The following is a 27,252-nucleotide window of genomic DNA, read 5'->3' on the forward strand; positions in this document are numbered from 1 at the left end:
CAGCAAAGAAAGAAAGTTATAGTCACTTTTACCAGGAAGAAAACTTCTCATTTTTATTTGGATGAATACTTTTAAAATAGGGTTAAAGGAAAAAAAAAAATCTTTGACCCAGTCATATAGATATATATAAAATGCTAATCACCATTTCTCCTTACTTAAGTTTTATAATAAGCACTGATATTATTCTGTTTTTGCAAAATCTCTGTAGAAGGCTTTTGTTTATTTAGATTTATAGAAGGTGACTGCTGGAAGGAACTCAAGTTTCCATTGCACAAGAGCTGGGTTCACAGAATCAGAGAACTGTAACCTGCATTCCCTTTACAGAGACTCCTGTGTCCAAAGAGCAAATCTATAAAAAGCGAAAAACCCACAGGCCTGTTCTAATTAAATGCCAAAGTTTTTCTGAATGCTCCATTTATAATATTTTCTCCCTCTCCTGACCCCACAGAGTCCTCCTTGGATAATTTCTGATTCCAGGTCTCAATTTTTTCAGAGGTCACTTTCATTCCCCCTCTCCTCCCCATCCTCCGATTGCCTTCTTCCCCCTGCTCCTCCTTTCCCTTTCCTTCTCCTTGTCCTCTGAAATCTCTTCATAAGGAAACCATTTTCTTGAGCCTCTAACACCCCGTCTGATGCCCCTTTTCAAAGTTCAGCCTGGAGGAAGAGCAGGAGCTGCTCTTGTGCCAGCCAGAGTCCTGCTGTGCAGCCGTGTGGAAAGGGACCTGTTTCTGTTTCAAAAAGAAAATACTAGCTTGAAGTTTTGTTTTGTGCTCAGTACTGGCTCTTGCCACAAGTCTTTAGTTGAACCCCACAGTGGTGACTTAATCTGTTGGTCACTGGTCCTTCTGAATAGAGAAGCAAAGCTCAGTGTCCTTCCCGGGAAAAACACACATGCAAAAAAGCCTGCACCTATCTCAGGGTCACAGCCCTTCTGCGCTAACAGGCCACAACTCTCGTAAGTTACTCCTCCCCTCAATAGAGGCTGGACACACTTGGAGGGATGTAGAATGAGGAGAGAGCTAAGGGCTGGGTGGTGTTCCTGCCCTTTTATTCATTAAGAGATCATTCTTTAAAATTAATATGGTGGTCTGAATTCTTTACTCCTTAAACACTACAATACAGATCCCTAACCCCCAAAAGAAATTCAATGATGTTGATACTGGAACTAATCTGCAATACCTCTAATACCATCACCTCATCAAGTCCACAGAGTTAAATCCATCCACTTTTCCACACATGGGGCATTTGAACTTCAGTTGATTTGCTCCTAGAGATTTTGAAAACTGTCATAGCGATATGCCTGAAAGTTCAGGGTCAACATTTGCAAAGAACTTCACTTGAAAAGTTATTTGGTTAAAGTTTCCATTGTTATTTATTACCCAAGGAAAGAGATTTACAAGACCATCTTTGCATCTTATTAGTTCTATTGAATTCCATAAATCTTAGGTGAAAAATATTTAAATATCCCCTCGGCACAATAGAAAGAGAAGACGTTTCCTCATTGTCTGGAGCAGGTGGAGGGAGTCGCTCTTCTCTGCAAAGATCTGTTCCAAGAGCTTTTCCAGCAAGCAGAGCTCCATGCTTTGGGCTGTAAATCATGTTTAGTAAATCATTTGCTTACCAGGTGTGACTCTGAACAGATTTAGATGCCATGGAAGTAGCCTTTCTGTGAATTAGAAGAACTTACATTGTTGTTGTTGTTTTGTTAAATAACTTTCAGCAAAATGTTGATGTCAGCCTGTGCTCTTTGGCAACCTTCCGTCACTGTCCTTACCTCTTTTCCTTTTAATTAACAATAATTTGACCCCAGATTTGTGTGGTCCTAGTTCTGGGCAAACCCCAGTTTCCAAGCCAGCATGGGGGCATCCCTAATTCTCCCTCTACTTCTAAAAAACATTTCTGTGTATTAGTAGCAGGGAAAAGTCCATGTAGAATTGGGTAGGCTGGGGATTTAATGCGTGGAAAACGTGGTTTGCTTTTAGACAACTTTTAGGAAATAACTTACTGTCTTCTAATAATGTTCAGTCACTTGCTTTGGTAAGTAATTACCACGCCATTTCTGTTCTGCCCTCGTCTTCGGGTAATAATCTAGCTTAGAGAGAGTACTAACAAGTCGCTGTTAGATTTAATTTGTTCCCTAACCCATCTTGTGAATATCAATGCTAACAGTGTCTTGTGTTTTTTTTTTTTCTTGTGTGTTTTTCTTTTCTTTTTTCTTTAAATCAATGTGCTTTTTTCCTATGTGAATAATTCTATGTCTAGAAACAGCCATGGAGTGATTTTGCTGTTCTGAATGGGGGAAAGATTAATAGTGACATTTGGAAGGCAAGTATATTGTCAGATTTTTAGATCATTTAATAGTTTTGTTTCCTTTCTGCATGGCCGTGGCTGTACATTTTTTCTTCTTCATGAAAATTGTGCCTTCTGCAGGGATGGAGTGATGGGCTTCTTGCTGGGGGCGTGCAGCTTCCATCCATGCTGTCTTTTTTTGATGTCTCCCATCATGAGAATGATTTCAAGCTGATTGCACCAGGTCCCCTGTGTCTTGTAACAGCCAGCGCTTGCGTACCAAGTCAACACCCAGCAGCCCCTGCATGCCGTGCTCTGCCTAAGTTCACACCCACTCTCTGCCTCTTGCTGGGGGCTTTCTCTTTGATATTTGAGGCAGAGTCATGAGACTCTCCCCACTGTACATTAATAGGATCTGTTTTCCTCTAGGATTTGCATGCAGCCACAGTTAACCCAGACCCCAGTTTAAAAGAGTTTGAAGGAGCAACACTACGCTATGCATCTTTGAAACTCAGGTAGGAGGGTGGAAAGAGTGTGCCTTTGAAATGTTTGACTTCTGCATATAATCTTTGCAACAGAATTCTAAGACCAGTTTTATGTTTTTCTTTCTAGAAACGCCCCTCATGCTGATGACGATGATTCTTGTAGTATCAACAGTGACCCAGAAACCAAGGTTTGTCAGATACAGGCTTTCAGCAACTAGTTATAGTCTTAAATCAAAGTAATAGCATTGGATAATGGCCCATTATTTTACAAACCACCAATCCTGAACCACTTAATAAGTAATTATCCCTTCGTCTTCTCTTAGTCTCTTTAAGAAAATTCCTATGACAATTTAGGTTTGGGTTTTTTCTGTTAACCATCAAGACTCCCTGAGTCTCATCTCATCATTTCTTTATACAATGTGCTAAGTTCAAGTGGGCGTCACTTCAGAAGCTCTCAAGGGTACCTGCTCTACCTTGCTGAGCAGTGGGAGGGAGCTACCCTCCCAGCAGAGCAGCCTCACACCTCTGCAAGGTGAAATGGCTTGCCATCTCTCTTGTGACACAAGTTGGAAGCACTGTTTTATGGTGAAATTGAAAGCAAGTTTTGTTTCTGGACTTTTGATGAGGTGATTTCTGATGGACATGAGGCCTGTGTAGGGCCACATGCTGAGGGGGGGCGCCATGTATGAGGTTTAATGTTAACAAAGTCACTGTATTGACCTTTTTACTTTGATTTGAATGTGTATTTTATAACTGAAGCCCAGTGGGACAGTGGAGCATGCATCAGGAGGATGGAGCCCTGGCTTGCTCACAATCCCATCAGCCTCTGCCTACCTAGACAGTTCTCGGCTGCCTGCTGTCTTCATCATCCAAGGCCCTCTTAGGCCTCCCTATCTCTTCCCCACTCAGTAATTTACCCCTTGTAGGCCCTGGCCTTGAATGAGGAGCAGGCTGTGGGAGAGTATACATACCAATGGCATCTTGAGAAAGGTTGTGGCAAGCCCTGCCTATGCTGGTAGATCTGCGTTGTGTCTAGCAGATAACACTGGTGTGCCCCTTGCTCACCTACAACCCAAGTAGCTAGCCTGCTCTGGTGTAATATTTCAGTGTGTTGTTGGGCCCTTGTCCATCGTTGATTAGGATGATTGGCCCATTTCTCTTCAGCCCCTTCTCTTCCTCCCCCTCCCCCATCTCCATGACCTCTGTGCCCTGGGGAGAGACAAATCCTTCCAGATTCTTTTTCTACTTGTTCTAAATCACAAAAGATCTGTGTCTGTAAATAAAACAAATAATTTTTCTTAGAATCTTAAGGATCAGTTGTCTGGTAAACCTGTAAATCAAAGTGGCAGCACAGACACACAAGCACACATGGCTGCACACATGCATAGTCCCCCAAAGAGCAGACTGTAACTCTGAAGGGGTTCACGAACCTTCCTAATATTTTATACATTAAATACATTTCATAGTTGGTACCAGTCTGTGAGCATGTACATAATTCTAAGCTCTTCATTTAACCTCTTCTCATTTTGAAATAATTATGGATTTACTGAAGAGTTGTAAAGATTGAGCTCCTCCCATATGCCCTTCACCTTGCTTTTTCTAATATTAACGTCTTCATAATTGAAGTACAATTAAACAGTTTCCCCACGAATTTCCCTTTTCTATCATAGTACCCACACCAGGATTCCATGTTCAAGCAATGGGCATTTTAGCAATTATTTCACATCTCTTTCCACGGTTCTCAGTTCTCATTCTTAATCTCATTATACTACCCATTTCATCAGCAGCATCGGTCCCCATTTAGACATCAGTGTCATTGGAGCAATTCACAGTGTTACAGAGCCAAGCTACAACTTTATAAAAATAGGGGACTTTTTTCTCTTAAGTTATTGCTGATATTACCAGGTCAAAGGCCATTGGTTTATGGCTTCTGTCACATCTGCAAAATCACTTTCAGAAAGCCTACAGTGCCATATAATCCCATCAGTAATAGAAAAGACTCTACCTCTTGTTTAATTCACCCTAAGCTTTACCAGTTTTATTTGTCTCAGTTTTATTGCATTTGAACTATTTTCTAGTATTAAATTTCTGCCCTCCCCTTTCCCTTGTTCCCTCTCCCACTCCCTTCTCCCCCTCCTTCCCTCCCTCCCTTTCCTGTGTAAAAAATTCAACCCAGAGTTCCATGTATGCTGAACACTCTTTGTACCACCGAGCCATGTCTCCAGACCTAAAATCTCCTCTTCAATTATCAGGAAATAGGATGTGTTTCATGGAATCATTTAAAGCCCAACTGAACACTTTTTTTTCTCATTTTTCTAGCTTTTCTTCTACTGTCTCCTCTCTCATGCAGCATATAATCCAGGAGGCCACTTGCATTTAGTTCCTACACATTTTTAAATGCAAAACTATCTGCCATGATGCTCTAAAATGATTCTAACATTTTCTTTTTCTCTTTGCTGATTTTTGTCATGTTTCCATAAGAAAATGTTTTAAATATTCTGTTTATTCAGATATTCATTGATAATTGCAAGAAGACTAGTTAGTCCCTGCTATATTTAGGTGGCCAGGCAGCTCACACTGAAATTCCCATTATTTAGAAATTGTTCCCCATGCTTATCACTTTCGTGCTTTAAAATCTGAAGTTAGTCCTTCTCCCATAGCACAGAGTACATCGCTGACTGAATGCATAATTAACAGTTAAACCAAATTGTAGAAAAGTAATGCTTTGAAGCACACACACCAGTTCTTTTCCATCCTTTGTGTGACTGCTCAGACTTCTGTAAAGAAGTTGTGCCACCTGGTGGACAATATTGAGAATTACATCTTTGAGGAAAATGGCTACATCTCAAATGGAGTCATAGGATTGTATAGAGCTAGAAGTGACCTTCGTTGGTGGTAGAGATAGCATTGAACTTGAGTCTTGAGCCCCTGACCACCTCATGCTACTATCTTTGTCTTATCATATACCAAGTCAAGTCTTTTTTTTTGGTCTTTTTGAGACACGGTCTCCCTGTAGCCATAGCTGTCCTGGAATCACTATGGAGACCAGGCTGGCTTCGAACTCACAGAGAACCGTCTGCCTCTGCCTCCCAGTGCTGGGATTAAAGGTGTGAGCCACCACGCCCAGCCCCAAGTCAAGTCTTTTTGTGACATTTTTGAAGTGATGTTTTTAGGACATGGTTCTTTGAATTCATGATAAAGGAAATGGTAAAAGAAGATTATATTGTCCCAAGCATCAAATCCTTTGGATTTCAGTCTTCGCCTCTAAAATGAATATGTGTCACATTAGAAGTCCCTCTTGTTCTGAGAAGTTGGAAGCGTCTATGTGAAACAGTAGCCCCAACTGTAGCATCCATGAAATAGTTCTGTCTGTCCTGTATTCAAGTCTGGAGAAGAAAAAGAATCCGTTAAACCAGGACTTCAGGGAGGGAGCTAGCTCACCTTCTCTACAGGTGCCCTGCATTCTACTCATGAAATTTTCCTGCAAACATGAACATCACTATTACCCCCCCCCCACATTGTAGGTAAGAAACTGATGCTTTCAACAGGTTTAGTAATTAATTTCATCACACAATGTTATCATCTGATAGCTGATGGAACCAAGACTTGAACCCAGATACATATGATTCCCAAGCTCAGCAAGGGTCAGGCCCACCTGTTCTAAGCTACTGCTTCTTCAGGCTGAAGGTCACACTGGCCGTCTAGGTAGCTGAGATTGAGGTAGAAGCAGTGCTAGAGGTGGACATGGGTTCTAGAACTGGGAGGTCATTGCCTGAGGTCAGACTTCTCACCCCTCTGGACTCCTGTGGTCCATTGCTTTGCAATATGCTGTCCTTGGCAAAGTTTGATTTGGTTGTTCTGGAGCAGGACAAACAATTGTGTTTCTGCTGTCTGAGTGATGCAGATGCCACAGGCCTATAGAATAGAACACTGAATAGCAACCCTATCAAGTTTGAAACTTGACCAAAAGACACCATTTTGGTATATCAACTGTGGTAGCACTTTCTAGTTCTTTGCAGACAGTGCTTGCTGGCTTGGGTGTTTTATTAACCAGGCACTGGGTCTTATGAAAGCTCGCTAGTTTCCAGCTCTTGTCATACTCTGCCCACATGGAGAGAAAAAGGAAGGAGTGATACCAATCAGTGGTAAGTAGGTTTGACAGAGGAACTCTGAAACAAATGGTGAATGAGCATGAGGATCTACTATTTCTCTATGAGTTTTATTTATCTGAGCCCTCCCTTGGTTCCTATTAGCATAGATTTTCATGAGGTAATTATATTAGCCAGCTACTGACTAGATTAGCACTAATAGATAAACAGGAAATCGTAGGGAGTGTCTTTGTTCATTCAGATTTATTTCTGGTCTGTGTAACAAATTCATTATCATTACTTAGCATTTATATGAGATTTTATAGCTGCATGAAGTTCTTATAATTGATTTTTATTCCTGTGGTTTAGATGGGTTTTTTTTTTCAGAAATTCTGTTCTGTAATAGAAGTTTTATTTGATTTGCATGATTAATTTATTAATTGGGTCAAAAACATGTATTGAATGCTTAATGCTAGAGGAACTTACATACTTAGTACTTGGTATAATGGTTAAGACATGAACTCTGGACCCAGACTGCCTGGGTTCAAAATCAGGATCTTGCTGACTGGGTGACTTTCAGTAAGTTACATTGCCTCTCTGAGCCTTAGTTTTCTTGTCTGTAAAATGAGAATAAATGATGCCCATATATTATTGCTATTGGAAACTTTTAGTTAAAATATTATAAGCTGAGTGCTTGGAGCTTTCTCTACCTCATGCTAAAAGCTGAGCTATTGGGTCCTGAGCCAGGGCTATACTGAGGCATCTCCCTAGGGTGACAGGGTAGCTCATGTGGTTTCACTGAAGGGGATGGTGCTTGAACTATTGCATGCACTTGAATTGTGACAGGATTTAAGTAAACCCCCCTACCACATACACACACACACACACACACACACACACACACACACACCCATCCCCATCCTAAGACTATTTCCAGATCTTTGTTTATTATTATTATCATCATCAGTATTGTTCCAGTGCTGAGACTGAACCAAGGGCCTGGAGGCATGACAGGCACAAGTATTCTATCGATGAGTTCAAATAAGTGTAGAATTTTGGAAATGATTTCATTTTCAGGAGTGCTAAGGCATTTAGCATTAAAGGAACAGATCTGTTAAGATGAGATACATCTGAATTTGTTCAGTAATGTGGGGAGTGTTGTTTTTGTCATCTCTCCTATGTGTTACATAATAAACTGCACTAAAACTTGGTCACTGAGAGGCTGGAGAGATGGCTCAGTGGTTAAGAGCACTGACTGCTCTTGCAGAGGACCTGGGTTCAATTCCCAGCACCCACATGGCGGCTACGAACCGTCCTTAATTCCAGTTCCAGGGGAATCTGAAACCCTCTTCTGACCTCCGTGGCATTGCATGACACAGGTGCACTCATGTACATGCAGGCAATACACTCATACACATAAAATAAAAATAATAAACTACTTGAAAAAAAAAACTTGGTCACTGAAAACAATTTTATTGTGCTCATGATTTTGTGAGTTTGGGAATCTGGGCACAATTCAGCCACTCAGCAATGTAGTTCCTCTCTGATTTACATGGAGTCAGCTGGGCCTCGATGATCCACTTCCAAGATGGCCACTTCCATGGTGTGCCTCAGGTCTCCCTTTCCTGGAGCACATCCTCCAGGGGCCTCTCCGTGTCGCTTGGGCTTCTAACAGTGGAGATCACCAGGAAAGAAGCAGGAAGCCAAAGCTACCAGGTGAGAAAGGATGTTCTTGGAAATGGCGCCCTATCACTTCCACTGTGTTCTCTTGGTCAAAATAGAGCCCAGATCCAAGGGTAGAGAAATGGACTTGGCAGGTGAATGGCAAGGTCACAGACAGGCTCGTGCTCATGCAGGGAAGCTTCATTGCAGCCAACTTTGAGAGGCTCCAACTGCAATAAAAAGCCATTGCCACATGCCAGTTGTTCAAAGTAAATGCCCTTTGTGAAGGGCTGTGTGTAGCCACATGATTCAGTCAACAAACCAGGGCTCAGAGCCAGTGACAAATGTACCGATTCCTGGCCAAATGAGACTTACCCTCTGAGGCACGGCTTTCGAGTGGGCATTCACAGAGAGAATAATAAGCTCTCATTCAAGCCTCAGGAGCAGTGGACAGGGGTACAGAAGAACCGGCACTCTGCTCAAGCATGTACAGTTGGCTGCAGACAAGCAAGCAGGAAGCCAGGCTGGTCTGGTCCGCCTCCCCCACCCCCACCTCAAGCCCTCAGTGGTGCTGACATTCACTGTCATTAGCCAGAGTTCATTTTCCTCTTAGCCCAGAGGACAGCTTTTATGTTTCTAAAACTGTTTTCCTCCCTTTATTTGCCCACATGGCCAGGCATAGTGCTGGAGTCCTAGCAGAAGCCTGGCTTCTTTTCCCTTATTAGCTTCTGGTCACTACACATACCCAAGTGAGCAGTCCAGGACTCGGAGCCATGTGTGAGCCTCTGAGTTCTGAAGGATGCTTTTGGAAGAAGATAAATTGTTACCCAACTGTTGGCAGCTGGGCCTGAGGCAGGAAGATGCCTGAAGAGGCTAATTAAGGAAAAGCAGGCTTCCCTCTTCCCTGAAGGAACTCTGCAGGAAACAGGTGAGAGGACCAGCCCCAGCCAGCAGCAGCGGCGGTAATGGGTATGCTGACAGAGCTGGGGCAGCAGGTGCATGAACCTGGCCCCACGAGATCCTGGCAGAGAATTCTGGGCTATGGGCACTGAGAACCAGGCAGCCTCAGACAGATGCTCCTGTGGTTCATTCATCCAGCAGGGTTTGGTCCTTTAGGGCCAGTCCCTGGGAATCAGATGGCTTTCTATGGCTCCCACCAAAAGAGCCAGCACATCTCAGGCCTTGTTCTCTTGGGCTGGTTGCCAGGCAGCAGTATTTTGGTAGTAATAAAGACATTTCTTGTTTATTTGCAGTAAATAAAATCAATAGAGAAATGATGGTTTTCTTATGGGATAATTAGAATGATTCTGTCACCAAGCCATTTCTACCTAAGCCATTTTTTTCTCCCACATCACTTCCTCAATCGTGTTTAAAACCTCATCAAAGCCTGAGGCCTTCCAGCGCAGCCAAAGAGCAGGGTGTGAGTTCTTCCTTGGCTTTGGGCTCAGGTACCTGGGAGGAAATCAGCTTAGCAGCCAGACTCTGTATTCCCTGTCTCTAAACTGACAGCAGGAGTGAGAGTTCTCAGCTGTTGTCTTCAACAGCTGCTCATTGGGCATTTACTTATTCAATGGCTATTGCATGCAAGTTGGTATGAGATCCATCAGATTTGGGAAGAAATAATATATCAGAGACTATAATAGTATCATTTCACAGTGACAGTTTTATGGTTTCAATCTGAAATGTCCCCCATATGTTTTCTCCACTTGAAGGGGACATTTCAAGTTGAAGCCATAACTGTCATTGGCACTGTTTGGGTAGCCTGTGGTGCCTTTGGGAGGGTAGCCTGAGGCACCTAGCTGGCAGAAGGAGGTCACTTGGAGGAGCCCTCTGAAGGCTGCAACCCAGCCCTGGGTTCCTGCCCTGTCCTTTTCACTTCCTGTCTGCTGTAATGTGAAGAGCCTCTGGCACATGCTCCCACAACTATACCTTCCCTACTTTTCCTCTCAGGTTATTTCTGTGGAGTATTTTGGTCATGGCAGTGCAAAACTAACTGACATAGTTACTATGTGACTCGATTTAAAGGAGATTTGAGGTCAGTTCACTAAACACAAACACATAGATTATTTAGTTGACCTTGAGAGGCCCTTAGACAAACGATAACTTCCTTAAATTATGTTTAGCTATTGAACTAACACATTTCTACCCCAGATCTCTAGCCAAACAATGTTTCACTTACCCCTGTTGTAGGCACTGCCATGGGTGTCACCTGCTCCACTCTCCCACAAGTCCAAGAGGTATACCCTTTTAGTTTTAGCTGCAGGAACCAAGATACAGCATGTCAGGTGACTAGTGCATGGTTCCTTGCTGGTAAATAACATCTGAGATTTGAACCCAGGCAGTCTGGTTGCTGAGCCACTGCTCTGATCCAGTAGGCTACCCTTTCTCTTGGTGCAGATGCAGGCTGACCTTTCTGTGACCCTTAAAGTGTGCATTGTGGTGGGAGTTCTATATCATATGCCTAAGTTCACCTGTAGATGTACAATTGCTTTAAAAATTGAGAGGAATCTGGGTGGTACTGTACATCCCTGTCATCCCAGCACTCAGGAGGCAGACGTAGGAGGATTGCCAGAGGTTTGAGGCCACCTGGAATTCTAAGTGAAACAGTACTACATAGTGAGACCCTGTCACCAAAAAAAAAAAGGTCCCCCAAATTGAGAGGGATCATAGAATATATTTGTTCATATGTGTACAGCTGATATTTGTTTTTAATGGCATACTCAAGCAACCAATAAAAGAGAAGAAACCCCAGCCAGAGTCTCTGTCCCTAATACAAGGCAATATCCATGAGAAAGAATACCTGGGTTGTAGTCCCAATTCTGTCACTGATACTCTGTGTGGCTTTGAGCAAGTCACTTAGCCTCTCTATACTTCACTTTTCTTGTCTATAAGATGGAGTGATGGTGATCCCTGGCCTGGGGACCTCACAAAATTACTGTGAGGACCAGTAAGATTTGCCTTGAGAGGACATAAAATATGATTATTGTCTTCCAAATTCTGACTATAAAATATCCTGATGTGGTGGTTCCAACAGCCCTGCCAGTCATGTGGGTTAGCTATTTGGACTGCTGCGTGGATAAAGTCCCTGGAGGTGGTGTGGGGTTTAGTCCAGTCCTGGTGGCAGGCCTCTGCTGTTGCTAAGGTGTCCTATACACATAGTCTTTGAGCCCTGGAATACATGATTTTAGCAATTAGACTTTTACCGTGTATCTTAGTTTATGTTAAACAGCATAAATATAGAAAGGGAAATGTGTAGTGAGACACCGGCTTTAGTAGAAATGTAGGAAATACCTGCTTACATATAAATTGCACAGAAAGTTTTAATTGTAGGACGTAGACAAGACACAGTGATGACATGTAAAAAATTTCCTATAAACTGGGTGTGGTGGCTCATGCCTTTAATCCCAGCACTCAGGAGGCAAAGGCAGGCAGATCTCTGTGAGATTGAGGCCAGCCTGGTCTACATACCATGTTCCAGGCTAGGTAGGGCTAGGGGGGAAGAAAAAAGAATTTCCTATATATTAGTGGAACTTAATGTTTTCTGGCTCCTTTTATAGATGCAACAAGCTTGGAAACAATTTTTAACTGGTTGTATTTAGTGTGTTAGAGAGAGATTATTCACATTATATTGAACAAATTACTCTCCATCTTCCCTTATGTTGGAGCACATTTATTAAAACAGTCATCCATTCAGAGTTTCTGAATGACACAGCAGTGATGGGAAAGAGGTACCAAATTCGAGGACACAAATCTTCATCTTCTGGGACCCCTGGTTCAAGGCCAGACTGCCCCTAACCTCCAGAAAAGATATGGTCTTTAGTCATTTGGAGCTTTAGATGGGCGTGGGGGGGGTGTTTGCTGTTTATTTTGATATTTTGTGGTCCTAGAAACTGAACTCAGGCCTTTTGGTCATGCTAGGCAAGTGTTCTACCACTAAGCTCATATTAGCTTTTCAAAAAAAATCAAAGTTCTATATAAATATTGGTGCTCAGGGATATTGAAGTTGCCCCATTGAACAGGGGAATGGGGCTTGCCTGTTCCTTGTTCTGCACTCCTCCCTGGCATTGACATTGGTCTTCACACTGAGGAGAACTGCCAAAAACAAGGGATTGCAGCCAACTCTGGCCCACTGCTGTTAACAGCATAAAACACTCTTTCCGTTGAAGAGATAGGCTGCAATAAATAATGTAGCACCTATAAAACATTTCCCCAAAAGTCTTATTTTTAACTTAATAAAATGTTAACCTTGAAGGGAACTGACCCAGGAAGCTGAGGCATTCTGCCGGCACAGAAACTTCTTCTTTTTTTTTTTTTTTTTAATTTTTATGTGTACAAGTGTACTACCTGCATGTGTGTGAGTGCACCCATGTTGTGCAATGCCTGCGGAGGTCGGAGGAAGATGTCAGATCCCCTGGAACTAGAGTTATGGACGGTTGTTAGCTGCCATGCTGGGTGCTGGGATTCGAACCCAGGTCCTCTGTAAGCACAGTCAGTGCTCTTAACCACTGAGCCATCTCTCCAGCCCCACAGGAACCTCTTTTGATGTAGTATTATGAACAAATTCCATTCCATTCCCCTGAACTTTATAAACTGCTCTCTGTGAGAGACCACGGGGCTTGGGGTGAGGGAGTGCTGAGCATGGCCAGAACTTAGGAACTATGCACAAGCAATGAGGCTCTAGTTGAAGCCAGCCCTTTGCCCACAGCAGAAGGCAGCACAGACCTGTGCTAAAGTGACTTGATCAACACTGGGCACATCACCTTGTTCATAAGGGCAGATTCTGAAGACATAAGTACATACTGTGACCTCTTTTGTATATTTAGGTATATCTTCTGTCTTCCTCTCCTTCAGGGTGGAAAGGCTCTCTGAAAAGCAGTTTGAAAACTGAGATGGATCTGGCTGTGGTAACACACTTGTGTAACCCTAAGTGGGGAGGCAGAGGCAGGAGGATTGCAAGTCTCAGGCCGGCCTGGGCTGTGTAACAGAAACCTATCAAAGTGAGAGATGGAGGGGGAGAGGGAAAGGGGGAGGGGTGGATGACCTGGGGTGATCAGAGTGCAGAAGCGTTGTCTGAGCTGTTTCTCAGAGATTGCATTTTGGGTTTCTTTTAAATATTTTATTTATTTTTATTGTATGTGTATGAGTGTATTACCTACATGTGTGTAAGTGCGCCTGTGTTGTGCAATGCCTTCAGAGGTCAGAAGGAGGCATTGGACTCCCTGGAACTGGAGTTACGCACGGTTGTTAGCCGCCATGTGGGTGTTGGGAATTGAACCCACGTCCTCTATAAGAGCAGTCAGTGCTCTTAACCACTGACCCATCTCTCTAGCCTCCAGATTACATTTTGTATACAGAATCGAAACCTAGGCTCAAAATAAAATTCTTGTTTCTGGCTACATTGTCTCAGTATGGGGAAGTGCTCATGGGAGAGCTAAACTACCATCCTGGTAACCCCCCCCCCAAGGTCACTAGCATTTCCTAGGGGATTCCTTGTCTCCTATTTTCCTTCAGCATTATTTCTGTCCAGATCCTCCTTGAAATTCCTCTTCTTGCTTGAGACCCTATGTAGGTGGATAAGTTTGGCTTGGCATTTCCTCCACATTCACTCAGATGCCATTAGATGCCCTTCTCACCACCACCTCCCCCCAGAAGCTTATCTTTAAAAATATTTTTAATATTTATTATCTTTATTTTATGTAAATGAGGGTATTGCCTGAGTGTTGTGCAATGTGCAATTGTGCACTCGTGTTGTGCAATGCCCATGGAGATCAGAAGAGAGCACTGGATTTCCTTGGAACTGGAGTTACAGACAGTTGTTAGGCTCTGTGTGGGAGCTGGGAATCAAACCTGGGTTCTCAGCAAGAACAGCCAGTGCTCCTAATCGTTGAGCCATCTCTCCAGCCCCAGAAGTTTTTTTGACCCATTCCACTTTCCTTTGCAATTCATGGAACTTATGTCACTTCAATTTTTTGGTGATTTTTCTCTGGATACTCTGAATTTTCTCATTGGAAGAAAAACAAACAGATATTAAATACCAATTATATACATGACACTTAACTAGATATTGTGGGATGTGAAAAAAAAATACAAGTGAGGACCCTGACCTCGACCAGCATGTGAGGTGGCTGTAGGTAGCTGCAGCAGAAAGACTATATTGAGAGTAGAGACCCCACCACATACCTGTAATGCATGGCTGTGAAACCTTGCCCTTGATGGGTCTTGTCAATCAAGCAGAAGACATGAAAGGTCTTGAGTTCAGCTCAGAAAACAAGGTTCTGAGGCTTGCTGGAGTTAACTCACAGAGTACAGAGTGTGAGGAGGTTAGCCACTGGGTGCTGCAGTAAGATTTTGGGGAAGAGTGGCAATGGGTTAGAGAACACAACTTCTCGCTGAACTTAGCAGCAAGGCCTCCAGCCACAGATCCACCCTAGGCCCGTCCAGCAGGCAGAATTCCCCTATCCCCCAGGTAGCAGTAATGAGCCACAGCCAATACCATGCAGCAGCTGCTGCTCTGATGTAGCCTGTGTTTGAGAGCTCTGCAAAAATTCAGCAACAGGACAGAGCCCAGGAACACAATGCTATGACCTGCAGGTTGTGTAAACAAATTCAGAGTTCACCCTCATTTTTAAAAGAATAACATTTATAGTATGTTGGGGGTGGTGAGGGGGGCAAAGGGTATGTGAATGAAGGTCAGAGAGCAACTTGCCAGGAGTCAGTTTTTCCACCATTTGGGTTCTGGGGATTGAACTCAGGTCCTTAGATTTGGCAACAAGCATCTTTACCTATTGAGCCAGCTTGCAAGCCCCACCTTCTTTTCTTTCTAATCCTTCCCTACCATAGACTCCTTGTCCAGGGCTTTTCCCTGCCTTCTCTCTATAAGTCTTTGACAATCCTTACCTCATTATCTGTAGTGACGTCTTTTGGAATATGGGGAACCCATAGCTTTCATTGCCTTGAAGCATCCTCTGAGACTATCTCCTTGTTGATCTGTGATCACCAGGTGTTATAGCTTGCTTTCTGTTGCTGAGAGAAAACACTGACCAACTTCGGGGAGGAAAAGATTTGTTTAGTTTCCGTCATCAAGGGACCCAGGGCAGGAACTGAAGCAGGGACCATGGAGGGATGCTGCTTACTGGTGTGTTCCCCTAGTTTGCTCAACTGCTTTCTTACATAATCCAAGACCAGCTGCCTGGGGTGGCACTGTCCACAATAGTCTGGGCCCTTCTCCATCAATCAGCAATCAAGAAAATGTCCCCACAGACATGTCCACATGCCAATCTGATAGAAGAAATTCCTCAATTGAAGTTCCCTCTTCCCAGGCAATTCTATATTTGTGTCAACTTGACAAAGACTAACCAGCATATCAGGGTTGGCCAGTCATACCCACCCTTAGAAGAGTGTCTAGTTTCTGAAGCTGCTAGGTTTCTTAAGGGTCTCTCTAACTATCTCTACAGGCATATACATATGTACCAAACACATATAAATACACAGAGACAAGATAACATGTGATTATGGTCTGATTAGGCATAGTACCTACTTAGAACAAAAACTAACCATAAGTCTGCTGGGGCCACATGTGTTTATTCAGTATAAATACATTGTGCATTGGAAAACCACAGCTGAGCCAGCACTGGGCAAGTGTACGTAGTTTCCACACAAGAAACAAAGTGGAAGGCAGTGGAGTGTCCTGGGAGCCCTACTCTTGCCTCTCGCCTGCCTGTGGCAGCATCTACTTTGCACCTTCTTGTGAGAAGAATGCACAAGAGGTGTCTTCAGTCTGTCCCTCTGTCTGTGTTCAAGTCAAGCTTGAGATCTGTAGACAGCTCTGGATTAGGTTGTAGCCTCCATTCTACTACTGATGTGGTCACCTTTTAACTTCTTACATCTATATTCATATATTCCTACCTAAGAATATAGTGTATCTAAATAGAGAGCAAATTCTTTAGATCATCTTCAAAATTCTTTGATTTTGAGCTGGCCTCAGAGTCGTAGCAGAGCATTTCTTTATGCCTGCTTCATCTTTGTAGGATGTAGGGAGTGCCAGGGGCCAGGGACTGCTTTGTGAGTGGGTGGTAGTGACCAAGAAACCTTTTGGAGACAGCTTCCACCCCAGACAGCCCCATCAAGCCTGCCTCGCTCCCACAAAGCAGACATGTATTCTTGTTAACAGCAACTATAGTGATGCTCTTGGGACTTGGACTTACTCATCTGTGAAATGAGGTGGTCAGGTTCTGGGGTCCTCAGGGCCCTCTGTGCAAGCCTTCATGCCGTGATTAAATGTTTTTTCTGAGTGAGTAGTGATTAGGACTCTAGGAGTCCACTTTGAGGACTCAGGTGTCTCATAAATGCACCTTAGGTCTGGGAACAGCATGCTTTTAATTAAGGTCTTTGCAGGTCTTCATACCTATGAACTTACTAAGTTTATTCAGACCATAAAAAGGTGCACATTTTTTCACTTTTTGGTGAATAGTCCAATAAAACTTTTCTTATAAACCAAAAATTAAAATTAAAATGAGTCCTGGTAGCTGTTACTGAGTATCAGAGATTACTGTGAACACAGATTCATAGGCATGAACTCACTTAACCCTCACAACAGTCAGGCTATGTTCTAAGGAGTGGGCATGTTGCGGTCCAAACCCCTTCAGGTAATTTACCTTCCCATTGGGGAGGGAGATCAGCCATGAAACATATAAGTTCAAGTTAAGTCCATTAGGTAACAGGGCTAGCTGTGGGGAAAGCAAAGCGGGCAGAGAGCTGGGGGTGCTGGGAGGGCCAAAGGCTTTCAGAAGTCAAGGGCATTGAGTGAGGCCAGTTAGGGAAGCAGGAAAATCAGGGAACTGCCAGGCCTGGTGGATGAGGGATCTGCCTGGAGCCAGCCAGTGCCCAGTGTGGATAGGAGCAAAACAAGATGTTTGAGAAGTGTTTTACAGTTGGAAGCATCCAGACAGATCTTTTAGCCCAGGCCCTTCTCCTTTCTCCCTTCCCACTCTCATTGTCAGACAAGGAGAATAAGCCCTGGCTAGATCAGATGACATCCTAAAGGTCCCCAGTTCATAGTAGCACAAGAGCCAGGGAGTCATGGCTCCTAATCTTGCTGGGAACACATTCCCCCAATATCCTAATGAAGATCCAGAAAACCTGAGAGTGGTTAAACCCCCTGCCCTTCCCAGACTCCTGAATGCCACCCTGTGCTGAAGGACAGACACTGATGGCTCCCATCCTCCAAGGCAGTGATGTTCTGTAAAGTGGCACAGCGTTGGTGAATATGGAATCGTTGCAACTGGAAGAAGTTCAAGATTAAGTCCCTGCACGCCTGTGGTCACATTTTTATTGACTAATCAATACATAACCTTATTTTATGTATTTCACCTTATTTAACATACATTATTGATTCACTAACATTGAACACATGGCTGTCAGAATGAACCCTTGTCTGAACTACTTAGCTAACATGTTTTTCTTCATTTTCTTGGCCTTAGGGCTATTTTAACACTTTTCTTGGGGACTGGTATGTGTGTGTGTGTGTGTGTGTGTGTGTGTTGGATATACATGTGGGTATGTGAATGTATGTGTGCAGGTACTCAGGCATATGTATGTGTGTGTATGCAGGTGAAGGCCAGGGGTTGATATTGGGTATCTTTCTCAATTTCCCTCTAGCTTATTTTTTGAGGCAGAATCTCTCATTGAACCTGGAACTCTTCGATTGGGCTAGGCTGACTGGCCAATGAGCACGAGGGATCTCCCTGTTTCTGCCTCCCAGTACTGAGATTACAGATGTGTACCACTGTAGCTGGCTGTTATGTAGATGCTGGGATCCAAGCTCAGGTCCTCATGCTTACATGGCAAGCACTTTATTGATCGAGCCATCAACCCAGCTCTCTTGGGGACTGTTATAAATAGGAAGATCGCCAAGAGATAAAAACATGGGGAAAATGGGACACAAATGAAAAGGCCATTTGTTTAAAGTTTGAGAGCTGGACCAAGAAAGCAGAGCATGACTGTGCTCCACTTCAGTCGGGAACATGGCGGCTCACTTTCAATTTTGATTCTAGGATCATAAGTAAACAAACTTGAAAATACGGGCTATTCCCAGGATGGACATACTGAGTACTGACTGCCTTTTCAGTGAGCTGCTCGAAGGACTTTATTCAAGACCCAGGTAGCATCATTTATAGTTGAGTCATCTGCCAGAACACATTCCAGGGTCAAAGGGGATCTGAATTGCCTCAGACACTGCCTAGAGAGTATACTTGTGGCAAAATTTTGATTAAAATAATAACACTAATAGTGTTACTTGTACAAGTATTGCATTTTTCTGTATTACAAATACACTTGTTACTGTTTGAAGCTGAACTATGTAACTTCCCCCTCTACCCAGGATGCCCCAGCTCTGATCATGCCCTACATTCCCAGACTGGCGTGAGGGTAGGGGCAGCCTGTTTGCTCACTCCAGCTCCTCTGCTCCCTTTCTCTGACTCAGCATCTCCCCTAGAGCTCACTGGCCGTCCTGCTTTCACTAGCAAAATAAAACATTCTACCTTACATGCTAAGTTCAGACACGCATTATGGTTTTACTCTATGCTTACTCTGCAAATAACACCTCAACTCTGCAGCTGCCGAAACATAATCTGTAGTGTGAATCAGCCATGTGGACCTGAGAACTCGCTGCTCAATCTTTTCCAAGACTCCTGCGGGGGCAAAACTAAGATACCACTCATGCTTGTGGGGAGTAAGAATGGTTTCCCAGGCCCACTGGCATCTGCTGCACATTGGCAGGAACAGAAAAGCAGGATTCTGCCAGCCGAGCTGCTTGGCCTCACTTCTACAGTCTCCTACTCAAGCTTGTGAGGTGGGCTGGGGTTCTGATGTCTATTGTTACCACTTTGGCTTGGGTTGGTGTTAAGTATCTCGAGCAGCAAATGTGATCAGCCTCCCTTTTGTGAGGATTTCAACGGTCACTTTTAGAACATGACTTAATAATGTTTCATGGTAACAACTTGGAGCTGTCCTTCTAGACCTTAGGGTGTAGCAGATTGGGGTGGTCTGGAAGGAGTTGTGACTAGGGCTCTGGCTGGCTAAGGTAAACTTGACAGATACCCTAAATCTGACTGTCAGGTATTGGGTTTAAGAAGCCTTGCTGGGTCAAAGGTATAGCTGTCCAGTTACTAGCTCTGAAAAAAAAAAAGTCTCCTTTCCACATCCCACTCTGTCATGCCACAGTGTTATACTATACTAGAATGATCTTTTGCAGAAGCTTTTGAATTTTCAAATAGTTGCATGGCTCAGTGGTTAAGAGCACTGACTGCCCTTGCAGAGGCCCCAGGTTTGATTCCCAGCACTCACATGGTGGCTACAAACTGTCCTTAACTCCAGTTCCAGGGGAATCTGGAGCCCTCTTCTGACCTCCGCAGCATTGTACAACACAGGTGCCCTCACATACATGTAGGCAATACAGTCATACACACACACACACACATTTGAGTTTAGACATGGCTCATATTGCTTGTGTGCAGGAATCATCTAAACCATCCTCCCCAGAGGCTTGGTGGCCTGCTCTGTGTCCAGGGGCCCCACCTGATGAGTGAACCTTTGCAGCATGAACTTCAGAGTCAGCACTGACAGGAAGGGATAGAGGAAGTGACCTTAACATAATGAGTGTCTAGATCCCATTGAAGAAATTAGGTTTATGCTGGGCTGAACTCCAGGGCAGGACTCTGGGTGCTCAGTGTGTAGACCAGGAATCAACTAGATGCTCATTTTAAGGACTGCAAATACAGCAAGAACTCAGAATCCTCTCTGGGTCCTTCTCTGTCGGTTCCAGCAGGACCCGTTTTTAGAGCCCACTAGCTATTGCAGATGGAGCTTCTGAAGAGTCAGCTCAGAAGAGCTCAGAGTCAGCTTCTGAAGAGTCAGTTCGGCAGTGGCTAACCCTCAGGTAGAGCGGCCCTTCTGGTCTACACGTGGACACTTGGAATTGACCATTACTCTTAACCCCCATTATTGGTTGCATTACTGGCTAAGTCTTTTTAGATGACTTCTATGTTACTGGGTGTGGCTGAAATCAGGATTTGTGAATCATTGAAGCTAAGGCCAATAAAAACATAAACACATTAAGCACTCACCCTGAACCAATCTAAGTACATTATATGTTCAGTGTTATTTATTGAATACGTCTAGTGTTCCTTAGAACCCAAGTACTACTGTTGTCTCCATTGCACAGATTGGGGAACAGAGGCACAGAGGCAGTTCAGTAACTGGTTTTGTGTCACTTGGGAATTAGGCAGGGAGCTAGGGTTCAATCAGTGCTGTAGTTTCAGAGTTGATCCTGTGGTCAACATTAACAATTACTGGAGCAAAGCCAACTGCTTTTCATGGTCAATACCAGGCCTCCACTGAGGCCCTCGTCCCTTCAGTCCTTATCAATACCTACAAAGGCAAAGGTTTCCCTCCAGTGATGCAGATGAAGAAATAGAGAATAGTGAGCATGCTGAGGGAACAGGCAGGGAGAAGAGGTCCCATACCCCAGCCAGGTCTGCTCCACTCTTACCATGATACTTCCATGTGTCTTGAATGAAGCCCGTGTGTCTTCACTCAACAAACATTTATTGAGTACACTGCATGTGCCTGGCACTCCTTTGAGTAGTGGGCATGCAGAGATCCAGGGGATAGAATATTTCCGTTTCTAGAACAGCAAATACAGAGCACAGATGGTAAAATTAGTGCTAAGCTTGGGCTGCCTCTGTCCCTTGCTCAGCTTCGTGGCGTTGGTTTTCTCTTCTCTGAAATCTGTGTAACGATCCCCGCTGAGAGTCACATCTCTGCTGCTCGCTTACCACATGACCCTAAGCAGTTCAACTGCCCTTTCTGTGCCTTGGCTTCTCATTTAGAAAATAGGAAGTAAGTGCCTGCATTCTTGGTTTGCTGTATATTGTCAAGCACGTTGCATTTGGAATGTGATATGCAGACGTCCAGGCCCACCATCATGCTTTTCCCACTGAGTCCAAACTCTTTGATTTGGTATATAAACTATTCCACATAGAAAGAGCCTTCAATAAATGATCATCACCAGAATGATGGGAACCATTATAATGGGATCATCTGATTGCAGTATGCAGTATGCCTACAGGCTTATATTTAAATACATACACCTACAAACACATACACAGTATTCCACGGGCATTCTGGAAACATCGGGTGCCAGTTCTAAGTTAAACACACCTGTGTTTAAATTTTCCATTAACTAAAACTAGGCCTCAATGCCAGGCTGGTTCTTGGGCAGGAAATTATTAATACAATTAAGTCTATACCAAATCATAACCCAGAGGCCTGTCTCTGGCACAAGAGAAGAATCTCTAAGATCATGGCCATTAAAATACCAGCACAGGTGCCTCTGCAGGTACCTCTGTTCCTCAGCTTGCCATGGGCAGAGCAAACTGTCATCAGCTAGTGTCAGGTCAGAGTGGTACTTGTATGTCTCTCTGTAAATTAATAAGTTGGTATTCTGGCTTTTACTTTTAAATTTGTATGACTTGTTATTATGTGATGATTCAACCCAGTCCCAGTCTCTCTGTAAATTAATAAGTTGGTATTCTGGCTTTTACTTTTAAATTTGTATGACTTGTTATTATGTGATGATTCGACCCAGTCCGCAGGTTAACAAGAGTCACTGTGGGCCAGACCTTTTAAATGATTTATAGGCAGAGGTGACCCAGGCTGGAACCACTTCCCAGTAGTGTACCTGACAGTAATGGGAGCAGGCAGGCAGGAAGATGGATACTGGGGAAGATATTTCAATTACACATCACCCCTTACTGCATTGTGTGTTGTAAGTGCTTCATGGGTGCCAGTTGTCCTTATGACCATCACTTTTGTACTAGGGCCTGGCAGGTACTCGTATAGCATGAACTTTTCCAATAGGGCTGTCTTACTCTGAGAAATAGGGAGAAGAATATTTAAGTAAATGGCAGTAGTCAGCCAGTGTCCCACAGGGCTCCGAGTCTTGTTTTCTGCCTGAATGTACAGTGTTGCAGATGGTCTAAGAAGGCAGCAGGAATGACTGATATCTTTGTTGGGGCCAGTGCAGAATGTGCTCTGGGGCCTCCCTAACCGAGGTCATTGCTGTGCTGAATGAATAATTCACCAGGCCGATGCCACCCTTCCTTCTGGATGGAGAATTGGGTCAAACTCCACTTGAGGGAATCCCCAGACGTCTGTCCCTGCAGAACCGACCACATCATGGAATGAAAAGCATTTTACTTTTTCTAAGGAAAGCAGTAGCAAAGCCTGATTTCATTTCAAACTGTGTACATCAGGCAGTGGTTTACATCCTGCCTAGAGCAGCCATAGCACTGACCCCAGCACTGTTTGCTTAAGATTTCCTTACGACAGAGGCCGCATCCCACCAGGATATTTGACCTTGGAATGCCTGAGCATTTTGAAGAGGGACTTTTAAGATTGTTTTACATTGGTAAGGTCTACTTTCCCTCACCCAGTAGTAATCAGTCTCTAATAGTTTCCAGACTAGGGCCGGCCCCTCCACCCATTTCTCTTGCTCTACTCTGGGCCCTTGTCCGATTGAGTTGGCATAGGTCCTGCACTCCATGCCACCATTGCCACAAGTTCACATATGCAAGCTTCCAGTGGCCTGAAAGCCTCTGCTTCCCTATGGACCAACTCTAGCTCTTATAATCTTTTCCACCCCCTCTTCTGTAATGGCCCCTGAGCCATGGGTGGGAGAGGTTTGGTATAGGAGTCCTATCCAGGGGGACATACTCTTATTCTTTAAAAGAATGGCCACTGTGGCCTTTTGTGTGCATCACATTCTATTGTTTAAAGAAGCTTTACTAATGAGAGTTGAGAGATGCACTAGTTTTCTCTCTACTTCCCGTCCTCCCCACATTCCACTATGTTCCATGAGTCATAAGTGTGGAGGTTCCACTGCAGTTAATGTCACCTAGGACTGGGCATCTCTCAAATGTATATTTTCTATGTCTGACCAGTTGTAGGATTCTGCAGTAGCCTCTATCTGTTGCAGAAAGAAGCTTCTTTGATGAATTTGATTAAGAACTGTTGTATGAAATGTATTAAAGCTCAATAAAATTTAAATAAATAATTTTAAAAAATTATTTTCTATCAGGCATTTTGCTTGCTAGATAGTCCAGAAATTCTGACTCTGAGTAGAAGTCAGACCTGTTGCTGTCTCTAATGTGCCAAAACTGTAGGAAAAGGAAGGACAGAAGGCTAGTTGTTTTTTGTTTGGTTGGTTGATTTTTCAAAAATATTTTATTTATTATTTTATGTGTGTGAGTGTTTTACATGCATGTGTGTAAGAGTATGTATGTGCATGCAGTGCCCCACAGAGGCCAGAAGAGGGTGTCAGATCCCCTGGAACTGGAGTTACTGATGGTTGTTTGCCACCATGTGGATGCTAGGAATCAAACCCGGGTCCTCTGGAAGAACAGCAAGTGTTCTTAACCACTGAGCCATCTCTCCAGTTCCAGTCCCTAGTTGGGAGTTTTTGTTTTGGTTTTTTTGTTGTTGTGTTTTTGTTTTGGTTTTGTTATTGTTATTGTTGTTTGTTTGTTTGCATGCTTGCTGTTGTTGTTTGAGATAGGGTGTCACTATGTAGCTTATGCTGGTCTTGAGCTTGTAATTCTGCTACCTCTGCCTCTCAAGTGCTGGGTTTACAGGTGTGTACCACCATGACCAGCCAAAGGGCTATTCATTCATTCATATTCTCCTTCCTCCCTCTCTCTGCCAAGTATTCCTCTCAAAAAAAGGAAAAGTTCTAATTCCCCTGACAACTCAAACCTGCTCTAGGTGAGGGGCTATTGCTGGAGGGTCAGGGTTGATCTCAAGGGGATTTATATTAAAAACAGTTACCGTTTTTAATGGGGGTCTTGGACTCCCCTCACCTGCAGCTGTAGCTGCAGCTCCCACAGATTATATAGCTCATTCTCAACTTTTATTTCACATGTCCTTTCTTCTGTTTACCCCTAAGTTCCTGGCCATTTCTTCTGCAGAGCCATAACCATTTTCCTCATCCAGCAGTCAAAAGAGAGAATTATGATGCCACCTAGTAAATTCTTTTCTTTTTTTCTTCTTCTTTTTTAAAAATTTTATTTATTATTTTTATTTTATATGTATGATTGTATTGCCTGCATGTAGGTAAATGCACCCATGTTGTGCAATGCCCGAGGAGGACAGAAGAGGCCATTGGATCCCCTGAAACTGGAGTTATAGACGGTTGTTAGCTACCACGTGGGTGCTGGGATTCGAACCCAGATCTTCTGCAAGAACAACCAGTGTTCTTAACCACTGAGCCATCTCTCCAGCCCCTCTTCTTCATTTTTTTGAGATGGGGTATCATGTAGTCTAGGCTGGCCTTGAACTATAGCTCTTCCTGCCTCCACCTCTCAAGTGCTGGAATTGCAGATATGTAATTTTCCCTCATTCCCTAATACATGTACTTGAATTGATGTCTTTTTTCATTATTTAAAAAAAAAATTTATGCCAGGCATGGTGGCACATGCCTTTAATCCCAGAACTTGGGAATCAGAAGCAAGTGGATCTCTGTAAGTTCAAGGCCAGTCTGGTCTCCATAGAAAATCCAGATCAGCTGGGGCTACTGGGAGACCCTGTCTCAAAAAGACAAAAAGAAAAAAAATATCTTTATGTGTATGAATGTTTTGTCTGCATGTATGTAAGTGCATCACATTTATACAGTGTTTGCAAAAGCCAAAAGATTGGAACTAGAATTGCAGGTGGATATTAGCTGCCATGTGCGTGCTAGGAACCGAACCCAGGTCTTCTGTAAGAGCAGCCAGTACTGAGCCCATCTCTCCAGCCCTTGAATTGATATATTGATCAATGAATGTTCTAGTACTCAACTTGCTTAGAGCTCTTTTAAAGAGCTCCATATTCTTATAACCTTTGAAACAGTAGTGAAAGAGCCATGTCTTCCTTTTAAAGCCCCCCCCCCCAATTTTGGATATGTTTTCAAGAGGGTTGGAACTTCTGAAACCATCCATGGAACTCACAGCTTGTGCCCCTCTTGTCCCTCATTTCAAGTTACCATGCTGTAGATTCCCAGTATGTGTCTGGTCATCACAAGCCTCAAGAGTAGGGCTGGGTCTGACTCACCTGTATAGGTTTCCAGGAACTAGCACTGAGTAAAAGTCATTTTCTTGGATACAGTTATTACCGTGTGGCTCAGTAGTTAGGCTGCAGTGGTCATTCCTACAAAACTCTGGGGATAGGGCTCCCTTTTCTGCACTTTAACAAGCCTCCCCCCCCCAGGATGTGCACTCAGCATGTCATGCTCTTCAGTAATGTCCTCCACATGCGAACATTGGCTGAAACCTACTCACCTAGGGAAGTCTCTTAAACCCACTAGCAGAAAAAAGTAATAAAACATTTACTGCGTTCTTACTGTATGCAGGCAATATGCAAAGTACATTACTTCATATAATTTTCAATACTATAAACGAGTACTATTATTCCCATTTTACAGATGAATTAACTGAAGCTGAAGTGGCCTATCCACAGTCACCTCCTGGTAACCTGCAGAATTGCAATTTGATCCCAGATCCATCTGATTGCACCATTTAGACCCTGAACCATTGCTCATTCGCTCTCTTGGTTAATGAGCATCCATCAAAATGTAAATGTTGATTATTTTGTGTTCAAAATTCATAAAAATGTTTTAAAAGGAAGGTGATTTGATTAAATATTTTCAGTTCTTCCCCTACCCTCAAATCAGTTTTTGTTCCCAAGAACTAACTACATACACTAAGCTCCTGAATTTTAAGGTCAAGTACAGGTTGCTTAAAAGCTTCCTGGCCACATGGGGGCAGCACTAGGTGGTGCCCGTGCTCTTTGGGAGGAAGCTAGCTGGCATCACTGTGGCGCACAGGCTCTCCACACCCTTTTTCTTTGACCACATTGAATGGCGATGAAGCTTTTCAGATCAGAAACTAAACAACTACAGGGCTGTGCAAGGAAAGTGATTTTAAATAAATTAATGACAATGATGACATAGTTTGAGGTTTTGTTCCTTTTCATCAGCATGACAGAATGATATTCTGAATGTGCTGTGGTAGGTTGAGTAATTCCTCTTTGTTAGGCAAGAAAAGGATATCATTAGGTTTTACTGAGCTTCTTTGATTGAAATCCTTGTGTTCTTGTGCTCAAGGGACAAAGGACAGCTGGTATTCTTTTATCTTCCTTGTTGCTAATGAACTAATTATTCACAGGTTGGAGGAGTACATTGTAGGCAGCTAAAAACAGTAGGAAAACGTGCTCCTGGCTTCTGGTTTTAAGAGCCTGTGGAATACTGGTGTCTTACAACACCCCCTACAGGGTCCTCAGTTCCTGTCAACCCCAAACCCCATTTCTACTTGAGCATATCACTGTGCCCTTGTCCAACCCTCAGTATTCATGCCAATGGCTAAATTCACTAAGATTTTTACCAAGGTGAATTTTATTTACTGTCCAACCCAGAACACTAAAAGTGACTGCTCTTAATTTTACCCAGATAACAAGCATAAACCAGTTACTTGTCATTGGAGAAAACTGGGATCCTGCCCCTTTGGGCAGTGCCTCTGTGTCACTGTTGTGTTTGTTCTCTCATTCAGCAACTGTTCCTTGAGTACTTTCTGTGTGCTGAGTTCTTGATCTGTATTGTATTTTCTTCTCACCAAAACCCTGTGAGGTTAATGCTGTCCTTA

General features: G+C 43.5%; 1 protein-coding gene across 19 annotated transcripts in view; it reads left to right on the forward strand.

Moving 5' to 3' along the window:
* Apbb2 (amyloid beta precursor protein binding family B member 2) overlaps window positions 1-27,252 on the forward strand; it is a 364,818-nt gene that overhangs the window by 258,500 nt on the left and 79,066 nt on the right. For 13 of the 19 annotated variants that reach the window (XM_029560692.1, XM_017796659.2, XM_008827231.3 and 10 more), the window contains 3 exons: window positions 2,263-2,325; window positions 2,719-2,804; window positions 2,902-2,962. In XM_029560692.1, coding sequence (XP_029416552.1) covers window positions 2,263-2,325; window positions 2,719-2,804; window positions 2,902-2,962 — 210 coding nt within the window. The remainder of the gene's footprint in view (window positions 1-2,262; window positions 2,326-2,718; window positions 2,805-2,901; window positions 2,963-27,252) is intronic. The other 6 variants (XM_008827233.3, XM_029560695.1, XM_008827234.3 and 3 more) reach the window with 1 other exon arrangement.

This window comes from Nannospalax galili, unplaced genomic scaffold (assembly GCF_000622305.1).
Source record: "Nannospalax galili isolate Female #2095 unplaced genomic scaffold, S.galili_v1.0 scaffold772, whole genome shotgun sequence".
In the NCBI taxonomy this organism is placed as follows: domain Eukaryota; kingdom Metazoa; phylum Chordata; class Mammalia; order Rodentia; family Spalacidae; genus Nannospalax; species Nannospalax galili.